The sequence below is a fragment of the Chlamydotis macqueenii genome, chromosome 1 (assembly GCF_036417535.1).
Source record: "Chlamydotis macqueenii isolate bChlMac1 chromosome 1, bChlMac1.mat, whole genome shotgun sequence".
Classification (NCBI taxonomy): domain Eukaryota; kingdom Metazoa; phylum Chordata; class Aves; order Otidiformes; family Otididae; genus Chlamydotis; species Chlamydotis macqueenii.
In genome coordinates, this window is record NC_141556.1 from 57620996 (window position 1) to 57640891 (window position 19896).

Sequence of the window (19896 nt, forward strand, 5' to 3'; positions counted from 1 at the left end):
TTGGGCGTCTCCGCGCCCGCTGGGTTTTGCCCTTGTCCCCCTCATCGCCGGGGGGTCCCAGCCTGCTGTGGTCTCATCTACAGCAGCAATGCGAGCTGGGCCCTCGCCATTCTGCCCCGGGACCCCTGGCCTGGCCACAGCCCCCTCCGTCCCTGCCATGCTGGGGGAACGGGGCACCAGGGGTGCCAGGATCTGCTTTTAATCCATCTCCCTCCACAATGGCCGCCACGGATACAGGCAGGAGGGGAAGCGGTGGCAGTGGAGTGCAGGGACCCCTCTGTGACCCGGCTGGCCAGCCCGGGGCAAGGACAGGGCTGCTCCCCAAAAGCCACAGTGCCCCGGGCCGGTGCAAGGCCGAGGGTTTGCAGGATGGGGCCTCTGAGCCCTTCGGCAGCTCAGACCCACTTTTCGACTTTTTTTCTGTCCCCGTTCCTGCTGCTCCAGTTTCAGGAGCCGCACAGTCCCTCGCTTTGGGTCCCAGTGGGGTTTCTGCTTGAAAGCAGCCTGATCCTCCCTGCACCGTGCCCCCCCCTCCTCTGCTTTAACCCCTCCTCCCCGCTCCGGGGCAGGGCGAGGGGCAGCAGTAGGAGGGGGTCACCCCCAAAAACAGCATCACAGGGCGAGAGGAGGATGCAAGTGGCTTGGCTGGGTGTCCAGACCCCCCACCGCTGAAATCCCTCCTGTGACCCCCCAACCCTTTAAAAAATTTCACAGGGAGCACCCCCTCGACCTCCCCATGCCCCCCAAGGAATAATTTTAAGCCGGTTTTCCGGACCCTGGCGCAGAGGGAGGGCGGCATTGGGGTTTCCATCCCCACTCGCCCTTGCCCACCCGACGCCGCGCAGAGCTGGGGAGCATTCACGGGGCCAAGCGCGGCCCCGGGGCCAGGCTGGATGGGAAGAGTGTGGGAGGCGAGGGCTGGTGGGGAAGATTTTTTCCAAGGGTGTTGCTCATGCCCAGCTCAAACCAGTACAAGAAACCAACCTCCATTTTCTTTATTTCGTGTTTTTTTTCAGACTGTTAAAAAGAAAAAAAATTTTAAAAAGAGAAAATGACAAAAAAAAAATCCTGGTACATGAAATAAAGATTTTTTTTTATATAATTTGGTCCTCATTTATGTGAATTTATTGGGGGGGGATTTATGGACCCACTGTGCCAGAGGAATACCTGGAAACCTAGCAAGAGAGTCAACTATTGTGGACAGCTTTGTGCTCTTCAGCGGACGGGCTGGAGGAAGGAGGAGGCAAGAGGCGATGAGTTTGCACAACTTTTTTTGAAGTAAGAGCAGGTAAACTCGAGTCATGTGTGCTGGCTTTCCCTGCTGCCCTCCAAAACATACACTCCAGTCCCAGGGGGGTTAATTCAGTGGTGGCAGGGGGGCAGCAGGGTGAAGGTACCCCTGGCTCCAGATGTCCTGGCAGACACTGATGGACCACAGTGTGATCACTGCCATCCTCCTGCCACCTGCTGCACCTTGCACACATCAATACTGGTGCTCAGCATCCAAATTCCCCAGCCAGCACCTGTGGGTCCCCACTTTGGCCCTCCCCAGCTGCCCACTCCAGCTCACTCCTCTCCTTTGGGTCTTGGGTAGCACTTTGCACCCACGCCCCATGTCCCCAGCATGCCTGTCAGCACACACATTTTGTGGGCCAGCAGGTGGGACGCTTCACTGCTGAGGTAATTGGGAGCAGCCGGCGCCCCACTTCTGCTCCTCCTCTGGGGACCCTTCCCAGGAGCAGCCTCGCTGAGAAGGAGGGCATGAGGAGGGGAGAGGCAGCAAAACGGGCCAGGCACCAGCTCTGGGGGACACCGGGGAGCTCCCAGCCCTGCCACGCGCATGTCTAGGACGCAGTTGCATCCCCGCCCTGTCTAGCTCACAGACCCCAAAACCTTCTCGCCCCCTCCTCATCCACTTGCCTGGCTCTGAAGCCACCACCAGTGCTGGGTACCCCTACTGAGGCATGGGTGGGATAAGCTGGAGAAACCACCCCGCATCTTCTCCATCCTCCCTGCGATGTTTCCAACCCTGGCCTGCTGCAGAGCTGGGGGCAAGAGGGTGCTACCTCACCCTCCTCCGTGCCAGTGGGGCACTGGGGAGATGTGGCTCCACTTCCCATGCCCAGAGCAGAGGGGGTGCATGGCTCAGCCCCCCCTACATGACTCCATGAGGTGCTCCTTCCTCACAGGGTGCAGATGTTCTTCCTTTTTCCTCTCTGCTTCTCCCCTTCTCCTTCTGGCTTTTACAGGATGGGGCAACAGAGGAGGAGAGGCAGGGAAACAGCACTGACCTGAAATTAGATGTGGGGAATGCTGCTCAGATGGGGCCAACCTCCCTGTCATCATAATTAATACTAATACTCAGCACTTAGACAGCACTTTTCATGTTCAAAGCACTTTACAAACATTAACTAATTAATCTGTCATATTAAGTGATGTCTTAAAGGGGCGGCATTGAAAGCAAAGGGCTTGTGCGTGGGCGGGAGCCCTCATTTCCCTTCTCTCCCAGGGTGCATTAATGTTTGGGTGGGTGTGAGACCCTAAAATGTTTCCCTGTGCCCTTCTGGGCCTTAGTGCCCCCCATGCCACTTGCTTGTTTCTTCCAGTGCTGGCTGTGTGCTCCTGCATGCCCTGGGTATAGCAGGGGTGAGCAAGGCACCAGGGTCTTCTCCTCCACAGCTCTGAGGCACTGAGGTCCCAGGGATGCCAGAGATTTGTGGCTGAGAGGTCAGTTAAAATCTTTGGGTTGGAACAGTCTCTCTGCCCTAGTCCCGAGCCCCAGCAGCAGGGGAAGAGAGCCAGCAGGCCCTTTGCAGCACAGCAGGAGCAGAGATGTAGCAGGCAAAGTCTGGACTGATGCCTTCAGTCAGGTCCCCTTTGCACCCCAGCCCTGGGGCTTCCCTAGGGGCAACAGCCATTCCCTGATTTCAGGTGCAGGAGGAAGGCAGCACCCAGCTATGCAAGGGGCTGGTTTCTGACAGCACCCCTGCTCCAAATCTGAGGACACGCTCTCAAATGCTGACCAGGGATGGGTGGAAGGCAGGCAGGGCACCTCTCAGGGAGAGTGCTGCCCCACTCAGATGGAGCAATCCCCTAGGGAATCTCTGCCAAAGGATCCGAGCTCAAGAGGGCACGCTCTGCCCAGGGATGCCGGCTGGCACGGGCAGCTGTGCCAGGTCTTCCCTCGCCACAAAGGCAGCATGGCTGAAGAGGGGGCTCCCTTTGGGGAATGGTACGGAGTGAGGGAGCTTCTTGCTGAGTAATGCCCTGCTCCTGGCGCTGGTGGGTCTGCCATTAACATATGCTTGCTGCTCCTCTGCTACTTCTCTCATATGGACCACAGCCAGGGCTGTCTGGGTTTTACTTCTGTGGGAGACACTCTGAGAGCTCCTCATGTGGGGAAACCCAAATACCTGGCTATTAAATTAAGGCCGGGCATTTAACAGTATCACTGAAATGGTTTAAACACCTAGAAGCGGTAATTAGTAATAGTAGTTTGGTGAAGGAGGAAATTAAGACCCAGGTATGGAGCCCAGTACTTTTCTCTGCAGATAATTTTTAGTGCCAAATGACTACAGAGAGAGAGGCCAAGCATCAGACACACACATCTTTGTCCTGGTTTCAGCAGGGATGGAGTTAATTTTCCTCTCAGTAGCCAGTGTGTTTTGGATTTCAGATGTGAAGAATGTTGATAAGCACATTGACGATACAAGTTGCTGCTAATGAGATCAAGGACACTGCCCGGCTTTCCAGGTCTCTCTAATATGCAGATGCAGGAAGCTGGGAGGAATACAACCAAAATAATTGACTCAAACTGGCCAAAGAGAGTATTTCATGCCATAAACGTCATACGCAGGATGTGAGTGGGGGTTGGCTGGGGAGGCATGGCTCCCTCTTGCTCCTTTGCTTGCTGTTGAGTTTCATTTCCATGATCGCTGCTTGGGATGGGCTGTATCGGTCATTGGGACATTAGGTGGTAAGAAATTGTGCATCATTCATTTTGTATATTTTAGTATCCTTATATTCTGTTATTATTGTCATTTTCCTTTGCTATTCTAGTAAACTGTCTTCATCTCAACCCAGGAGTTTTCTTTTCTTCCCAATTCTCTCCCCCATCCTCCTGGGGAGGGTGAGGGTGAGTGAGCAACTGTGTGGTGACCAGAGCTAAACCACAACAGCCTCCTGTCTTGCTTGCATATGAGGACTGACACAGGAGGAAGATAGCCATGTATCTCACCTTTCCAAAGCCAAGCACTGAAACCAATGAAGGAGAGAGGCTCAGGAAGGAGAGCTGATGGAGAAAGGGGGTCTGTGAGGAGGTACAATCAGCCTAACAAAAGCTGCTGGGTGAGCAAGGCTGGCAAAGGGCAGGCCAATTGAACATCCTGGAGATCTGTCCAGGGGTAGAGGTGGCTCCAGATGACTCAGCATCCCCTGTCCAAGTGCATTCCAGCTGCTGGGGGCTTCTCCCCTCCACTCCCTAGGCCCTTCTGGACAGACAGAAAGAAGAGAGAACAGTTTTGCAAGGGAAGAGAGGCAGAGGGAGGGTAAATTTTAAGAATAGCCAAGGAGCTATACAGATTAAGGGGATATGAATTAAATGCCACCAGCCTGAGTTTTCCCTCCAAGAGTGGAGAACAAGTCATCCCTCTTGCTAAGCTGAGGCATGGAGCTGGACCCCATGGGGCCTGCTGCCGACTATGCTGCTCCTCACCCAGGTGGGGCATTTACAAGAAGTCCTGACCAAACCGAGCACACCAGCACCGCATTTTGCTGGTTCTGCAGAGCTCCAAAGCAGCCGTGCAGCCAAAATCCCCCATGGAGAGAAGAAACTCCCCTCCAGCGCTGAAGAGGGAATGGGGACCTGTCCCCAGGACACGGGACAGGTTCTAAGAAGGCCTTTTGTCAGGGATCTGTGCCTACACAGGTACAGCAGACATCTTTGACATCCCAGCACCCAGGCTGGATACCTTGACCCAAAGCCATTGACAACCAGCTGGTAGAGGGGTAATGGAGATCTGCTGGACATAGGGCTGCAGGACCCCACAAGAGAAGCCAAGACCCCCATGGGCTGTGCTGCTTCCCAGGGGAACAGCAGCAGAGCAGCAGCCGGGTGCTCACCCAGCCCTTGTCTTCCAGGGCTGCAAATCCCAGCTTTGACCTGGCTCCGGCAGAGCTGCCGCAGACGTGAACCGTTCTGGCAGAGCGTTGTCATTTGTGCCAGTTTTACACCACAGAGAGGAGTAACGTGTGAATGACGCCAAACCCCGCTGGCCTCATTTCGCTTGCCCTTTATTGAAACCTCCAGGCCTTGCATCCTGGGCACGGAGTGACAATGGTGCAACGGCTCATGTGTGCAATGAGGGTTTGGATGAGGTGGCCTCGGTGTCCTCTGCAGCGGTAAGCTCTTGACATTGCGGAAAGTCCACAGTGAAGGAGCCGGCTGGCCCAGCACCGGCAGCTTCAGCAAAGGGGTCAAGATATACAGGTACGGGCTGAGTCCCAAAAATGGACTCACAAGGGCAAAGCGCTGGGCTTGGGAGAAGGTTTTCACTGCTGCTGCTCCTCCTGCTGCTCCTCATCCCCTCGGGGATGGAGAAAACAAGGGACTTTGCTCTCTAGGGACCTGTCAATCAGAATCTGCCACCGTCGTTTAATTTGCTGAATTTATGCCTGCCAGGAGCGCCAGCCTGCCTGCCCGTTCCTGAGCAGGCAGTGCCATCCCGTGGGACGAGCTCTGCACAGCAGCGGAGTCTCAGAGCCGCACTGTGCAGGGGCTGCAGCAGCCGCACAGCTCCCACAGGAGACGCAGCAGTGGGACCCTTGCCCGCTGCCCCACTCGTGCACAGGGATGGCCGGGGACCATTTCCAGCCTGCCAGGGCTCCTCACTACCTGCTTCCCCTCATTCCCCCTCTCCTTCCAGCAGGAAATCTCCGAGGGGACAAAACGACATAACTCATCTGGACACGGGCGTTGGGCTCACTCCCACCCGGGACAGGCTCCAGCCAGCCCAGGGGCAGGTATGATTTTAGGAGGGGAGGGCAGACAACAAAGATCTTACCCTGAGCTTGGTGTGGCTGTGAGGTTCAAGGCAGCATGTCCCAGCAAGCTGCTTCCCACCAGCAAGCCTCCCCATCCCTCCTCCCCTAAATTTTGCAGCTCCTCTGGTCTCCGGCTGGTGCTGGGCCAGGGATCATCCAGGAATGTTTAGCGGGAAGATACTTCACCTGAGCAGACAAAAGAGCAATCCCACGGAGCAGTTCCGAGGTCACGGAGACCCATGGCTGCCCCACATCTCCTCCCGCCCCTGCTGCTGTCCAGAGGGACAGGCTGCAGACAGGGAAGAGGAGAGAAAGAAAGACCTTGGGCTGCTGCAGTGGGAGCTTTCTGGAGCAAGGCTGAGACTGCACCTCCTTCCCGGCTGCCTCGGGGTGCCTGACGCCCGATGGGGGACATACGCAGCATGGCTTTGCCAGAAGGGACAAAAGCGCCCGGCTGACTCCTCCAAAGACAGAAGAGAGCAGATGGCGCTGAAATCTGCTCAAGAGGAGAGGAAGGAATAGCCCTGAGGCTCCGCACACCCTGTACCCCAAGAGGCACATTTGTCCCCGGCCAAGCGTGTCGGCCAGCCCTGCCTCTGACTTACTGAGGGGCAGGGAAGGGAACAGCAACCGCGGGCTCGCTGGTCTGCTGTATGTCCCTTGCTGCTGTTCTCTTTTGTGGGGACTTTTCTGAGAGTCCGTGGAAGGGGAATAGCACATTATACATGTAGGTAGCATCTGCATTCAACTCCTCACTGCCTTGCAGAAATGAGGTTCAACTCTCCTCCCTACCAGAAATCCCTTGGACTCTCTCTCTGCCTCCTGATGTTCTGCTTACACCTCTTTGCCTGGCTGGCATGAACAGTAAGCTTTCCAGAGGAACGACCAGCCAGGCAGGAGCATTTGCAGAGCATGTTTTGCCCCAGAAGATTCTGATTTTTCACAGAGGTTACCGTAACACTGATGATGTTGAAGGAAATAACTGTGGACGCTTTTGCGCTGGGCAAGGGCCCTTGTAAAGAAAGCCCGTGCTGCCCGCAGTTCTGCTCACACACACACACCAGGATCCTTTTCAGGGCAGCGCTGAATATAACTCGGGCACTGGAGAACCGCAAGGCATGGAGCGGGGCTCCCGCAGCTGAAGAGCAAACAGCTAACTCAGTTGTGAGAAGGCATGGTGTGCCTCGCACCCTCCATCACCCGGGGCCCCATCCTCTTCCCTGCTGTTGGTCCGGCTGGATCTACGCAGCATTTCCCAGATGCAGCAGCTGTGACCTGCTTCTGCCTCTGTCAACACAGTTCCTCATCACCACGATAGCTTGTATCTGGAACGTGTTTCTCCTCTCGTGAGGCAGGGAAACGTTGTCCCTCCCTGCGTGGCACGGAGGTGCCAAGCTCCCACTGGGGAGGCTTACCGGGGTGGCCTGGAGGACAGCTGCAGAGTGGGGATTTGCAACTCAGCCTGCGGACTCCCAAACTCATACCCCAGCCACTGCACCAGCCTCCCTCTCCTTCTGCAGGCTCGGAGCCAGCAGGGACGCTGCTGGCGCCAGCTGCTCTAATCGAGCTTTGTAGAATAAACTTGTGGAATTAGCCTGTTGGCTGCTGGGATAAAATCCAGCGCTGAGTGTAGATCAAAGGAGGCAATCTTGCTGACAGTTTGCAGGGAGATAGCCGGATCTGGGCTCCTTCTACAGCTCTGGAAAGGGCAGTGTTCAGTAGCTGAAGACAAGGACACGGCATGACACATGCTGCCTCTTCAACGATATGCGTGGTCCAGGCCCTGATGGTCAAAGCTACAGAAGCCTTGGGAGAGATCTAGCACTGGTGATGAAAATGGTCAAAGCCAGGCAAGAAATAGCACCAATTCAGAGAAAGATAATTTTTGGGTGTGCCATAAATTTGTGGCTGTTCCTGGAGGCATGGAAGGAGCAGACAATGCAAGGCCAGGATCTGAGCCCAGCCTACAGAAGCAACACCATTTAAGAAGGGGAAGTCTGCCCTTGCCAGGTTTATGTGTCCTTGAGGGCAAATCGGTCTGGCCCAGCAGTTGCAGGGAGAGCTCAGCAGGGCAGGAGGAGGAAGAGGGAGAAAGCCTTGCACTGAAAGCACTATCTGCTACCAAGAATAATAAACTCAGCACATTCCCTACGTGGACCTTACTGTACGGACACGGCTGGTCTGAACGCACGCAGCAAATCTGCCAGGTGCCACCTGCTCCCAGCCCCGCTAGATCGCGCAGACAGCAAATTAAAAATGAGATTCGCAGCACGTGCACAGTAAAGTTTCTTTATGGCTGTTTTTCCAGGGTTCCTGAAAATCCAGTCATGCATTTCCCTGAAAAAGCTGGCGAACAACCTCCCCCCTGAGGAGGGCAGGTTTATAGTTCAGCCTCCGAGGCGCCCGGGAGGGGGATGAAGGAGCTCGAAAGGAAGCCACACGTCGCAGCAAAGCACCTGGCCTGGGAGAACAGCAGACTGAGAAGGCAGATAAAAGTGCACTGGGAAAGATGAGATGTGAAGAGGAAGGCTAGGGAAGGATGGAGAGCTTCACACCTTGGGAACGCCGGCCCGTGGCAGGAGCCAGTTCATATACAGCCCAGGTTGGTTGCAACGAGAGCCCAGGAGCCAGCAGCAAGTTTTGCTGCTTTAAAGACGATGACGACAACTTCGGAAGAAGAATCTGACCTGAGGAGGCGTGTAAATGTCAGGCTTCTCCGCAGTGGGAAGGTGTTAAGGCTGAAGACTATTTCCCTTGGTTTCTGGGTTTGTCAAGAAGCGTAGGGCAGTGGAAACTAAGCATATGGCACAGGCATACGGCATGTTTGTGTTTAGTGAGGAAGAAAACCCCAACTGGCCATTTTTGATGCATTTGTTATAAGAACGAGAAAAGGAACTACCAGAAAACAGTGTTTTAATGTGAACATTAGTCTTCCAGTTCTCAATGGCCTCTTTGAGTGGAAGTACAGTCACGCAAGCTGGAAAGCAACTCCTGTCTTAAGGCTTTCCAAGGCGTCTTCGGCGAAGGCAGAGGTGATCTGTTTTCTAGGAAAGGCCCCTAATGCGCTGGGCACTCGGACTTGCTCTCCTTCATTTGAACCTGGCAACCTCTGGTAACACCGCCTGAGCTGCACATCGTCCTCGCTCAGCAGGAGGAGGCTGCTGCTCAATGCAGCGCCAGTGGCAGCTCTCCAACAAGCCCCGAACTGTGGCGGAGGCTGGTGGCGGCGAAGGTTTTGGAGTGGAACAGCCATGGTGCTGGAATGAGCCCCTTTTACGGATCTGCTAACACCAGCACAGAGCCCAAAAACAGAGAAGTGCGAGACAGGAACAGAAAACCAGATGGGAGCAATTTATCCTGACTGTTCTCATGAGCATCTTCCAGGGAAGGATGATTAGCCTTATTAACTGATTAAGTGATTAATTAACTGATGAAGTGAAATTGCAGATCAACGATCAAATGACTGCAAGCAAGGGTATTTTGAGTACTTTTCTGGGAAACGACGTTTCTCACACGCCTTTAACAAAAGCTAGAGGCTGGGCAGCGAACCGTTTGTGGCAGCGGTGCGCGGGGTCAACAAGAGAGGACCAGAGGTGCGTGCAGCCGCAGGGCCCTGGCCGCAGCGCAGCGGTACAGGAGGCGGGAGGTGCAGTGCCGGGGGCGAAGCAGAAAGCGAGACAGACTCACTTCCTCCCCTCTCGTAGGAAATTGACCTCAACGTGGCAGCAAATCTCACCCATTTCAAGACTGGATTTTTTTTCTTAGAACCTTTCTTCCCCTTGATAAGAAACTGGAAGGTTATATCCATGCCCACAGGAGCATTTAACTCACACCAGGCACTCCCTACGCACGCTCTCTCCTCCGACCCTGTACCCAGCCCTGTCCCCAGACAAGGTAGTCTGATGGGCTCAGCCCAAACTGCACAAGATCTGTCATCTCTGAGACAGCAGCAGTATTACATTCTCTTTTAAGCACTTCACACAGGCTCAGGAGTGAAGAGGAAGCCATGGAAAGGACAGGATTTTGGTTTATCAGTCTATTTCTCATTGCTTCTCTTCATTCACTCCTTAGTCCTGTTTTCTCTTCAGAACCTCTTGCACTTTTTATCACCATCTCCTAAGCAGCCAGCCCCTCCGAGCCCGTTTAGCCCGCTGCCCCAGCTGGGGAGGGCAAGGAACGGGCACTGCGGGTGTTACCTGGAGCTAAGATCACATCAAGCCACCGCCAGCGACCGGCGAGGCAGTTCCAGCACTAATGATGTTTGTCTCCAAAAAGGCTGTTTAGGTGAGACAGTTACAAATTGTATTTTATAAACTGTATTTCTATAAGTGGATTTTTTCGCTAGCAGGGAAAAGTGCTTTAATAATCCCACTTCTGATTAATGGCAGGGTGTCTTGGCAAAGCAGAGACTGCTGCAGCTTCAGTTCTTTCTCGAGAAGGAATTACAAGTGGTAAATAAAGAAGAAAACGCACACTTCTCTGCCTGGAAAATATTCATCTAGACTCTTCTTAGGTAAAAGATACTCAGTAAAATTCTCTAAATAGTTAGTTTTTAGCCTGTGAGCTGAAAAGATCTGTGAACTGGATCCTGCTCTTGTTAGAGGTAGAGAAAACTTCAATCACTCTGGCATGTGAACATCTGAGATTTAATGACTTATTGCCCTCACTCCCCAGGAAGAAATACTATCCCAATTACTGAGACAGGGATCTGAGTCACATGCTGTGTTAAATGACTGGTTCGTGATCTCCTAGAGAGGTCGTAGGGATGAATCCTAACTTCCAGCCCTAAGTGCCCCCTCCAGCAGGTCAAGGAAAACATTCAGAGACAACGCAAAACTTTGAACACCACCGTGTGAACACACAGCAAGGGCAACTGCAATTCCCATTCTTCACACATCTTTACCTCTCTAGGTAAAGCATTCTGTAACAACGTCTAGAGCACAAAGTTGGTTGACTGATCATACAACTACAACCTGAAAAGTACCTGCTTTTCTATAAAACCATTGCATAGTTTGGAATATATTTTTATTTCAAGAGGCTGTGTGTGTGAGAAAATTAAGAGGCAGGTGTCTGTCCTGACGTGGCTTTATTGATATACTTCTTCTTCAGAGTCCTGTAAGCCAGTTCTTTATAAAAAGTCATAAATCTCTTAACTTCTGTCTCCATTTCAATCTGTGAAAATAGCAATTTACCTACCGAACTTCACAATAATTCCATCTCATGTCTGTAGAACAACCTGGCACAACCAGACGGGCGACTGCATGTCAGTAATTGAAGCCTTCATTTGACTAAGCTGAGGCTCAGTATTCTTCCAACACATTATTTTAGGCTAGATAATTTGAACTCAAGTTCTTTCAAAGGAAAAAAAAAAAATATTATTGAGATTGGGCAGTCCCTTGTGTGGCCATGAAGCCTAAGCTATCTTCATGACATGAAGCAGGAGGAGGAAGTTTGTTAGACAACCTATTCCATCCCATTGCCATCAGGCGAGTCAATTACACCAAAACCATTCCCAACTGTCATTTACCTACTGCAGGCTGAAGTAGTTCTGCCAGGAGAAGTTCCACATTTCTAGAAGCTTAATCATCATAACCACTGGAAAAGATGTTTCAGACACTTCACCACTGCTTGTTTGAGCCGTTGTGCTCTGCTGCGCTTTCAGCAGACACAGAAAATAACGTTTTCTTCCTTTTTGTGACAGCCAGCTACAGATCGAATGGTTTTGCCACGTGTCACCCCCAGCTTTTCTACTTAAAGGCCAAACCCAAGCTTTTTAATTAACTGGGCAAATTTACCACCATTCGCATCTCTCTCTTCCCACTCCTCCTCGCTGTTGTTATGAAGCGGTTGTGAGGAGGGAGCTAAATTTTGGAAAACGGTACCATCATGACAAAAGGCCCAATGAAACAGGACGCAGACCACCTCCACCCGGGCACACCCCACACCGGACACGGAAGAAAACCCCGGCCGCCCCGGACGCTGCGGCCTGAGGAGGGGGCACCGACGACCGTCCACGGCCCGGGCCCGGCGGCTCGGGGGGATGGGGGGGCGCTCGCACCCAGCCGGGGAGCATCATGACTTTTCTAGCCCGGCCCTCCGCCGGCTCCAGGGCCCTGACGGGGCGGGGTCGCGCTTTACGGCAGACACGATGGTTTGGTTTGGTTTTTTTTTTTTTAATTTTACGACGGCGGCGGGGCTGTCGCGCGGCGCTGACGAGGAAAGGGCGGGCCGGGGCTGCGCGCGGCCTCTTTCCTCGCCCGCCGCCGCCGCCGGATCCGCTGCCATCGGAGCCGCCACGGGGCCGCGCAGGTGAGGGGGGCGTCGGGGCCGCCTCGCCGGGGGTGTCGTGGCCCCTACCGGCCCCCTGCCCTACCAGCACCCGCCCCGCGGGCATCGGGACCCCCAGCCCCGCCCCGGCGCTGCCACCGGTTCCGGTGGAGGCCAGGTCCCCGCCCCTCTCCCCCCTTCCCCGCAGTGGCAGCGGCGATCGGGACCCCCCCGCACTCCCTCACCCCACCCCGGCCGCTGCCCTCGGTGCGGGCCCGGCTGGCGGAGGCGGCCTCCCCGCCTCTCGTCTCCCAGTGGGGCCCGTCCTGGGGTGGAGGCCGCGGCGCCCGGCGCCCCACCGCAGCGGGAGTCACGGCGTGCGGCGGGACTCACCGTGCGGCAGCTGAGGGGTTTGAGGATTATTGTTTTTATTTTTTTTTCCCTTGCTTTTTCTGCCCTCTAGAAGTTTGAAAAATGGCGAAGTTTGTGACACCCGTGATCCAGGACAATCCCTCCGGCTGGGGCCCGTGCGCTGTTCCGGAGCAGTTCAGGGACATGCCCTACCAGCCCTTCAGTAAAGGAGACCGCCTGGGAAAGGTACCTCGGTCGTGCCGTGGTGCGCTGGGCTGCTGCTGAACGAGCCCTGAGCGCCTTCTGGCACCCCAACTCCGCACGCTGCTGCTGGGTTTTGCTTCTTACTACCGTGGCTGCTCTTCTGACGCCCTTTGCAGTGCGTGCTAGTGCTTGGCGGTTACGAACAATTAGCAAGGCTGGCAAGCAGAGGTGGGAGTTGAAAGGATTGGTTCTGGAGCATACGGCAGTATTTGCTTTTCCTGCTTGAAGTCCTGCATATGTAAAGTCAGAGATGGGGAGAACTATCAGGTTAATGGTTGCTTATTTCGACTGTCTGTGCTTGTCCCTAGGTGGCTGATTGGACAGGAGCTACATATCAGGATAAAAGATATACAAGTACGTGCTATCTGGTGGCTACTCCAGTGGTTTATTTCCTACAAAGCTTTCTTCAAGCGTCCCTCCTGCTTTCATGTCTCACACCCGCTCTGGTGGTTTCTTGTTTTAAGAAACAGCAAAAGAGGTTTCTTAAATTGGGAAGTGTGCCTCACCCTTGGGAGAACTCTGTGGGGCTCTCCCTGTCCTTAGGGCTTACTCCTTATTTTTGTATTGCCTCATGGCTGGCACTTCTCAGGGAGGCTTGGAGTGGGGAGGAAACATGCTGGCGTAAGGCAGGAGTCCCAGTTTATGCATCAGGCTTAGGTGAAGGCAGTTGAAGGGAATTTGGGGGGAGAAAGGGGCAAAGCGTCAGGTTTTTTTCCTAGAAGCTTGGTGTCAAGAGGCTTTGTTTTATTTCCAGACAAGTACTCGTCACAGTTTGGTGGCGGAAGTCAATATGCGTATTTCCATGAGGAGGATGAGACTAGCTTCCAGCTGGTCGATACAGCGCGAACGCAGAAAACAGCATACCAGAGGAATCGTATGCGATTTGCACAGGTAACCTGTGTTTTCAGGAGTAGGCTAAAAAGAAAGCTTCAGCAGCACAGAATTATTTTGCATCTGATATCCTCTTTTTTTTTTTTTTTTCCTTTTCCTTTCCTTCACTTCTGCAGAGGAACCTTCGGAGAGATAAGGACCGTCGGAACATGCTGCAGTTCAGCATGCAGACGCTGCCAAAGAGCGCCAAGCAGAAGGAGAGGTGAGGCCTCAGATATGAGTGCACTGTGCTTGGGCTGGGGTGTGTGACCATACTGCTGATAAATTTGTGAAGTTTCTGTAACAGAAACCACTAGAGTGAATGGTCAGCAAAGAATTTCAGAGTATTCCAAGTCTGATGTTCTGCTGATGTCACTAGTGGTTATAAGCGTGGGTTTCAACCACCTATCTAAGAATTTAGAAGGATTTTTAAATTACGTTTAGAAAGTAAACATGGCGTTTCAAAGCAGAGCATACCCCTTCTGAAAACTGCATTGCAGTCTTTAGAGATTAAAATATTTAAAGAGCTGCTCAGAGTCAAGAACAGAGGTTTTAATGCCTGGGGTGTCTTGATCAACAGACAGCTCAGCAAATCTTCCAGCGGCTCAGTGGCTGAAAGCATTGCTCCTCTGGTGGTAGTTTGGAAGCGTAGGAATGGCTGTAGCACGTAGGCATCAAGAACTTCTCTTGATGGCTTTTCCCGTATTTTTTGTTCTAGAGATCGCTTGCGCCTACAAAAGAAGTTTCAGAAGCAGTTTGGAGTCAGGCAGAAATGGGATCAAAAATCACAGGTAAACAAGCTTTCTGCCCCCTGTGATAGTTTGGTTCCTCTGGCTATGCTCACAGGACAGCTCCTCTTGCTCAAATCCTGATGTGCTGTGTCTCTGTTTCTCTCTCTCTGTGCCCTACCTCTGGCCGCACAGCAGAAGCCTCGTGACTCCTCTGTTGAAGTTCGCAGCGACTGGGAAGTGAAAGAAGAGATGGATTTCCCTCGGCTGATGAAGATGCGCTACCTGGAGGTGTCGGAGCCGCAGGACATGTAAGTTCCTATAGCAGCTGTGCGCTTGCTTCCTGTACTGACCGCACTTTGGGAAAGCAGGAGGGCAAGAGTCTCCTGGCCTGGTCCCAGGGTTCTTACTGAGGTACCCGAAGCGGGGGGGAGTAATGGAACACCCAGGAGGCCCCTGGGCGGTCCGTGGGTAGTGTTACCTGTAGGGAGGGTATGAAAATGGTCCGCTTACCTCTACAGAGAGTGCTGCGGAGCCCTGGAATACTATGACAAAGCCTTCGACCGCATTACAACAAGGAATGAGAAGCTACTGAGGAGCATTAAGCGCATCTTCCATACCGTCACTACTACTGATGATCCAGTTATCCGAAAGGTATGTTTCCTGGTTTGTAAAATCCAATAGTGTGTTTCTCAGTGTGTGCTGTTGTTAAGAGACCCACTGTCGTGGTCAGACCAAAGTTAACAGGTGGGCAGAAAGATTCCAGATCCCTAGACTTGTCAAGGGAAAAAAAAGCATTAGCTGGTATCATTATTTTTCTTAGGTCCAAGGCAGAGCTAGATTAATGCAAAACTAGGAATACTGGCCAAGGAAAAGCTGTAATTCTGGAAAGGCAGCTAGACCAGTACTTGAGCTGTGTTGGGAAAGAAACTTCCATATCGGATGTGATCCTTGAGGTTTCTGCTTTTGGATATGAAGAAGGCTCAGGGAGATTTCTCTGTCTTACCCCATCAGCAAGAAGGACCCAAGTCTTTTCCCAAAAGAGTTCACTTTTTGTAGTGGGTTTCTTACTTTTTCCTTGTTTGGATGAGGCTGGGCCTAGGTGGCTGGGTAGTACTCACGCTTGGTTTAGCAGTCAGTGATGTACTTAACAGTCCAGCTTCCTCAGCATGAGAGAAGTTGTTCATTATCTGGTTTGCTAACATTTCTCATTGTGCCAGGGGAAAGGAAGTGATGTCTGTTCTTGTTGCTGAAACACAGTTGTCGTCTCCTCCTATATCTGTAGCTGGCCAAGACCCAAGGGAATGTGTTTGCCACAGATGCCATCCTGGCCACACTGATGAGCTGCACTCGCTCCGTCTACTCCTGGGACATCATTGTCCAGAGGGTTGGATCCAAGCTCTTCTTTGACAAGAGGGACAATTCAGATTTTGGTAAGGAAAAGTCCTGAAATAAACTTCTGTTACAGTAGCTAAAGGGTCTGATTTTCTTCATGCTTTTTTTTTTTTGAGTTTCTTTTATGTCTCGGTGTCCAGACTGAGACACCTGGAACAAGCTGATGACTGTGATAGCTGGGGGGGTAACTTCAATATTGATCCGTTCCAGTGCAAGGTGAGAGACTCACTGAAGCTGACACAGTTACTCCCCGAGTATAACCGCTTGTGTCTGGTTTTCTTCCCAGACCTCCTGACAGTGAGCGAAACAGCCAATGAACCACCACAGGAAGAGGGCAACTCCTTTAATTCTCCACGTAACCTTGCCATGGAAGCTACCTACATCAATCATAACTTCTCCCAGCAGTGTCTGAGGATGGTAAGGTCGGGCAGTGCTGGGTAGTAGGGTCTGTGTTTCAGAGAGTCTCAAGAAGATACTTCAGTAACGCTGGTTTAATACAGCACAGAAGTGTTTTAATTCACAGAGGTACCTTTGTTTTTGAGAGGTGGGATTATTTCTGTGAGCAGTGCGACTTTGTAGAAGGATTTTTGCCTCTATTCCACAAAGCAGAAATCCCACTCCCGTTGGTGAAGCAGGCAGGGTTCTGAGTACCTTTAGTGAAGCTGAAGTGCCAATAGAAGTAATGCTTTCAGCTGTCTTAATATTTCAGCATTTTTCTGCATAAGGGAAATGAGCTACTGTTGCTATAAGAGAATATTTATACAGTAGCGGAGAGCTCCCTCGGGTTTTTCTCCTAACGTGCCCTTCTGGTTTTTTTCTGCAGGGAAAGGAGAAATACAAGTTTCCCAACCCAAACCCCTTTGTGGAGGATGACATGGATAAAAATGAAGTAGCCTCTGTTGCATACAGGTACATTGATCTCTCTCTGATGGCCAGTTTTGGCAAGGGGGCAGGATGTCAGCGTGATATGGTGGCAAGACAAATTAGGAGTGTATTGATAGAAGCTTTACTGTGAGAGAGATTCCTGGATGTCCTCACAGTGAAAAACAGATAGAGGGAGGAAGGATTTTGCTGAGTGCTTGCATGGATCTGGAAGAAAACAAGGGCCAGAAGTAACCAGCAGGATTGTTTGTTGGCAGATACCGAAGGTGGAAGCTTGGAGATGATATAGACCTCATAGTCCGCTGTGAACATGATGGCGTGATGACTGGAGCTAATGGAGAAGTTTCTTTCATCAACATCAAAACACTGAACGAGTGGGATTCCAGGGTGAGGAGGAACAAGATCCCAAAGCTAGCTCTAACTGCTTCGCTGCTGCCTGACATGCCAGGTACAGCAGGCAGGATGAGACAAACATCTGGCAGTGTCCCCGGGTGGTCCACTTTGGTGGACCAGCAATGCTGATGGGATTCTCCCCCAGATGGCGAGGTAGCTGGTGTGAACCCTCTTGTCCCCAGGTGTTTGGCACCATAGCCAGTCTGTTCCCATGCTTCCCTCGTGAACTGTTCCCTTGCAAACTGCCCTTCCTAAACACAGCCACGAATGTTGGCCAGTCCCTGCTGTTCGCTTTTCCCCTTTTCTGTTGCAAGGGCTTTCCCTGTAAGTTGCTGTTTGCATTCCCCCATATGGTATTGTAAGGTAGGTGGAAGAAACTTCCCTGAGTTCCCTACATGATGGCTGAAGAGATAACTGCTGCTCCCCTGTTAGGTTGACCCTGGTTTTGATTCTCTTCTCAGTATTGCAATGGAGTAGACTGGCGCCAGAAGCTGGACTCTCAGAGAGGAGCTGTGATTGCCACAGAGCTGAAAAACAACAGCTACAAATTAGCCCGCTGGACGTGTTGTGCGCTGCTGGCTGGATCAGAATATCTTAAACTTGGGTAAGATGGGGTTTTCACACCAAAACTTCCAGGTGCATTTTCCATGATTTAACCCAGTATATGTCAAAGTGAACCATTTGTAGAATGACTAATCGCAAAGTCGCCCCGCGTTTTGAGTGGCCAAGAGGGGAAAGCTTGCGGTGAGTGCTCCAGCCTTGATGTAAGCTTCTTCCCCTCAGCATCCGGCTGATGTGCCTTCCGCTGTGACTGACCCTGTGAGACCTTGCGCACGTGACAGACGGGCAGCCTCCGCCGCTCTCGGCCTCTTTGCCGAGATTGCCAACAAGGGAAATAAATGCGATGACTGTGCTGTCAGGAGTTTGATTGAGATCCTCAGTGCCTTGTCACTGAGCAGCTGGGTGGAGGGGAGGTATCACCATAGGCCTTTTTGAACCGTTGGCTTAAAATCAGTTTAGTCTGTGCTGTGGATAATGAACAAGAAGCATTTGCTAACTTGGTTCTGCAATCCTGGTTTCTGTCCTTGGATATGGGACTGATGCATTCACATCTATTTAAGTCCAAACTCCGTGCTAATCATGCTATTGCTTAATTTTTATCTGTGAAATTAATTCCTCTCTGTCTTTTGTACCACCTCATCTGATTTGGGGTGGTGGAAGGATTCCAGGTACATTACCAATTGAGAGCTTGTAGCCAGGAGATCCTCTTAGCTTTTAGAGTTGGAGTACTGGGATTTTCCCGCTCGGATCACAGTGCTTTTCTTGGTGGTGTTCTTTTGCTGACTGGGCTTAATCTCCTGATACCCCTCTGCTTTCTTCTTGCCCCCTCCTAGGTACGTATCACGTTACCACGTGAAGGACTCTGCCCGCCATGTGATCCTGGGCACGCAGCAGTTCAAGCCGAATGAGTTTGCCAGCCAGATTAACCTGAGCATAGAGAACGCCTGGGGCATCCTGCGATGCGTCATCGACATCTGCATGAAGCTGGATGAGGGGAAGTACCTCATCCTCAAGGACCCCAACAAGCAGGTGATCCGGATCTACAGCTTGCCTGATGGCACCTTCAGCTCTGATGAAGATGAGGAGGATGAGGAGGAGGAAGAGGAAGAGGAAGGTTTGTAGCATGCTTGGTGATTTATGCTTTTAAGGGATCTACTGGTCTGGATGGGAAGAGGTGACCTATGATAAAGAGCAGGTCTGAAGGGTGAGATCTGAGGAGCGCAGTGGCAGGAGAGGAGCGAGGCTGGAGAGTGTGGTGCCGAGGATGGGATGTGGTGGTGGAAAAGGTGTGAGTGACATCGGGAGTACTCACCTGGAAACAGAAGGAGCTGAAGAGTTGGATGTTGTGCCTCTGTCTGGGCTCTGAGTGGGGACTGATTTTAGCAGGGGTGGGTGGGGAAGAGGACCCAGGGCCAGAGCACCAGCAAGATGACACATGTGAAATGTGGGGTGACCTAGCCTGAGTGGGGTAACTGGGGGAAGGCTTTTACAGAGCTGAGCAGTCGCTAGCGAGTGGGGAGGAGCGGTGGTGCTGCCGGGACACCTGCTGTCTTGGCTTCTTCGCTGCCAAAACCCATCTGTGGTCCCCGACACGTCTGCATGTGCTCTGTCAGTGGTGGGAAACCATTTAACCTGAAGCTTTTGCTTCTGGGGTACCAAAAAATATCTGCTGGCTTGGTTTTTTTTTTTTTTTTTTAAGGTTGTAAAGTGAGCCTGGCTGCTCTGGTTTTTATTACAGAAATTTTAGGTCCCTGCGCAGTTGCTTCAGGAATGTGCATGGTGTAAGAATGACGTGTGCGTGGTCAGGGCTGGGAGCAGGCACACAGAGCCAAGCCTGGCTTCTCTTGTTCTGTGCGGCATTTCCATGACAGAGGGGGTTGGTTTGGGGCTTTTGGGGGGCTTGCCGTCCCCGGCTGCGCTCCCCTCACGGCTGTTTCTCTTCTCTTTCAGAGGAGGAGAGCTGAGCCCTGCCTGGGGAGGGACGGACGGGGGCTGCACCTCGGCTCCCGCCTCTTCAGCACAGAAATGACACTGGGGAGGGGAGAAAGCCGAATAAAGTTACTTTTGTCCTGTGCGGCTGCGTGCTGTGTGCGGGGGTTCGCGGCTGGGGCCGGGGGCAGGGAGGGGCTGGAGGCGCCGTGAG

The 19896-nt window shown here is 52.4% G+C and overlaps 1 protein-coding gene across 2 annotated transcripts; it reads left to right on the forward strand.

Annotated features, from left to right (window-relative positions):
• The first annotated feature begins 12215 nt into the window (after positions 1-12215).
• Positions 12216-19827, forward strand: EIF3D (eukaryotic translation initiation factor 3 subunit D). Of its 2 annotated transcripts, none has more exons than XM_086753586.1 (15): positions 12216-12351; positions 12773-12906; positions 13233-13278; positions 13679-13815; positions 13932-14017; positions 14513-14585; positions 14718-14833; positions 15044-15176; positions 15808-15955; positions 16204-16334; positions 16741-16826; positions 17057-17186; positions 17654-17796; positions 18587-18867; positions 19704-19827. In XM_086753586.1, exons 2-15 carry the CDS (start codon positions 12784-12786, stop codon positions 19715-19717), a joined length of 1647 nt encoding a protein of 548 aa, XP_086609712.1. In that variant the 5' UTR covers positions 12216-12351; positions 12773-12783; the 3' UTR covers positions 19718-19827. The 2 variants fall into 2 exon arrangements, with proteins under 2 accessions (XP_086609712.1, XP_086609721.1); XM_086753595.1 differs by having other exon boundaries at positions 14721-14833.
• Positions 19828-19896: the final 69 nt, after the last annotated feature.

Bases quoted from the DNA above. Each gene is read 5' to 3' on its own strand.
- EIF3D (XM_086753586.1), top strand. From the start codon at position 12,784: ATGGCGAAGTTTGTGACACCCGTGATCCAGGACAATCCCTCCGGCTGG. The intron at 14,834-15,043 runs GTAAGTTCCTAT...TTACCTCTACAG, and splicing joins GTGTCGGAGCCGCAGGACAT to AGAGTGCTGCGGAGCCCTGG. The intron at 15,177-15,807 runs GTATGTTTCCTG...CTATATCTGTAG, and splicing joins ATGATCCAGTTATCCGAAAG to CTGGCCAAGACCCAAGGGAA.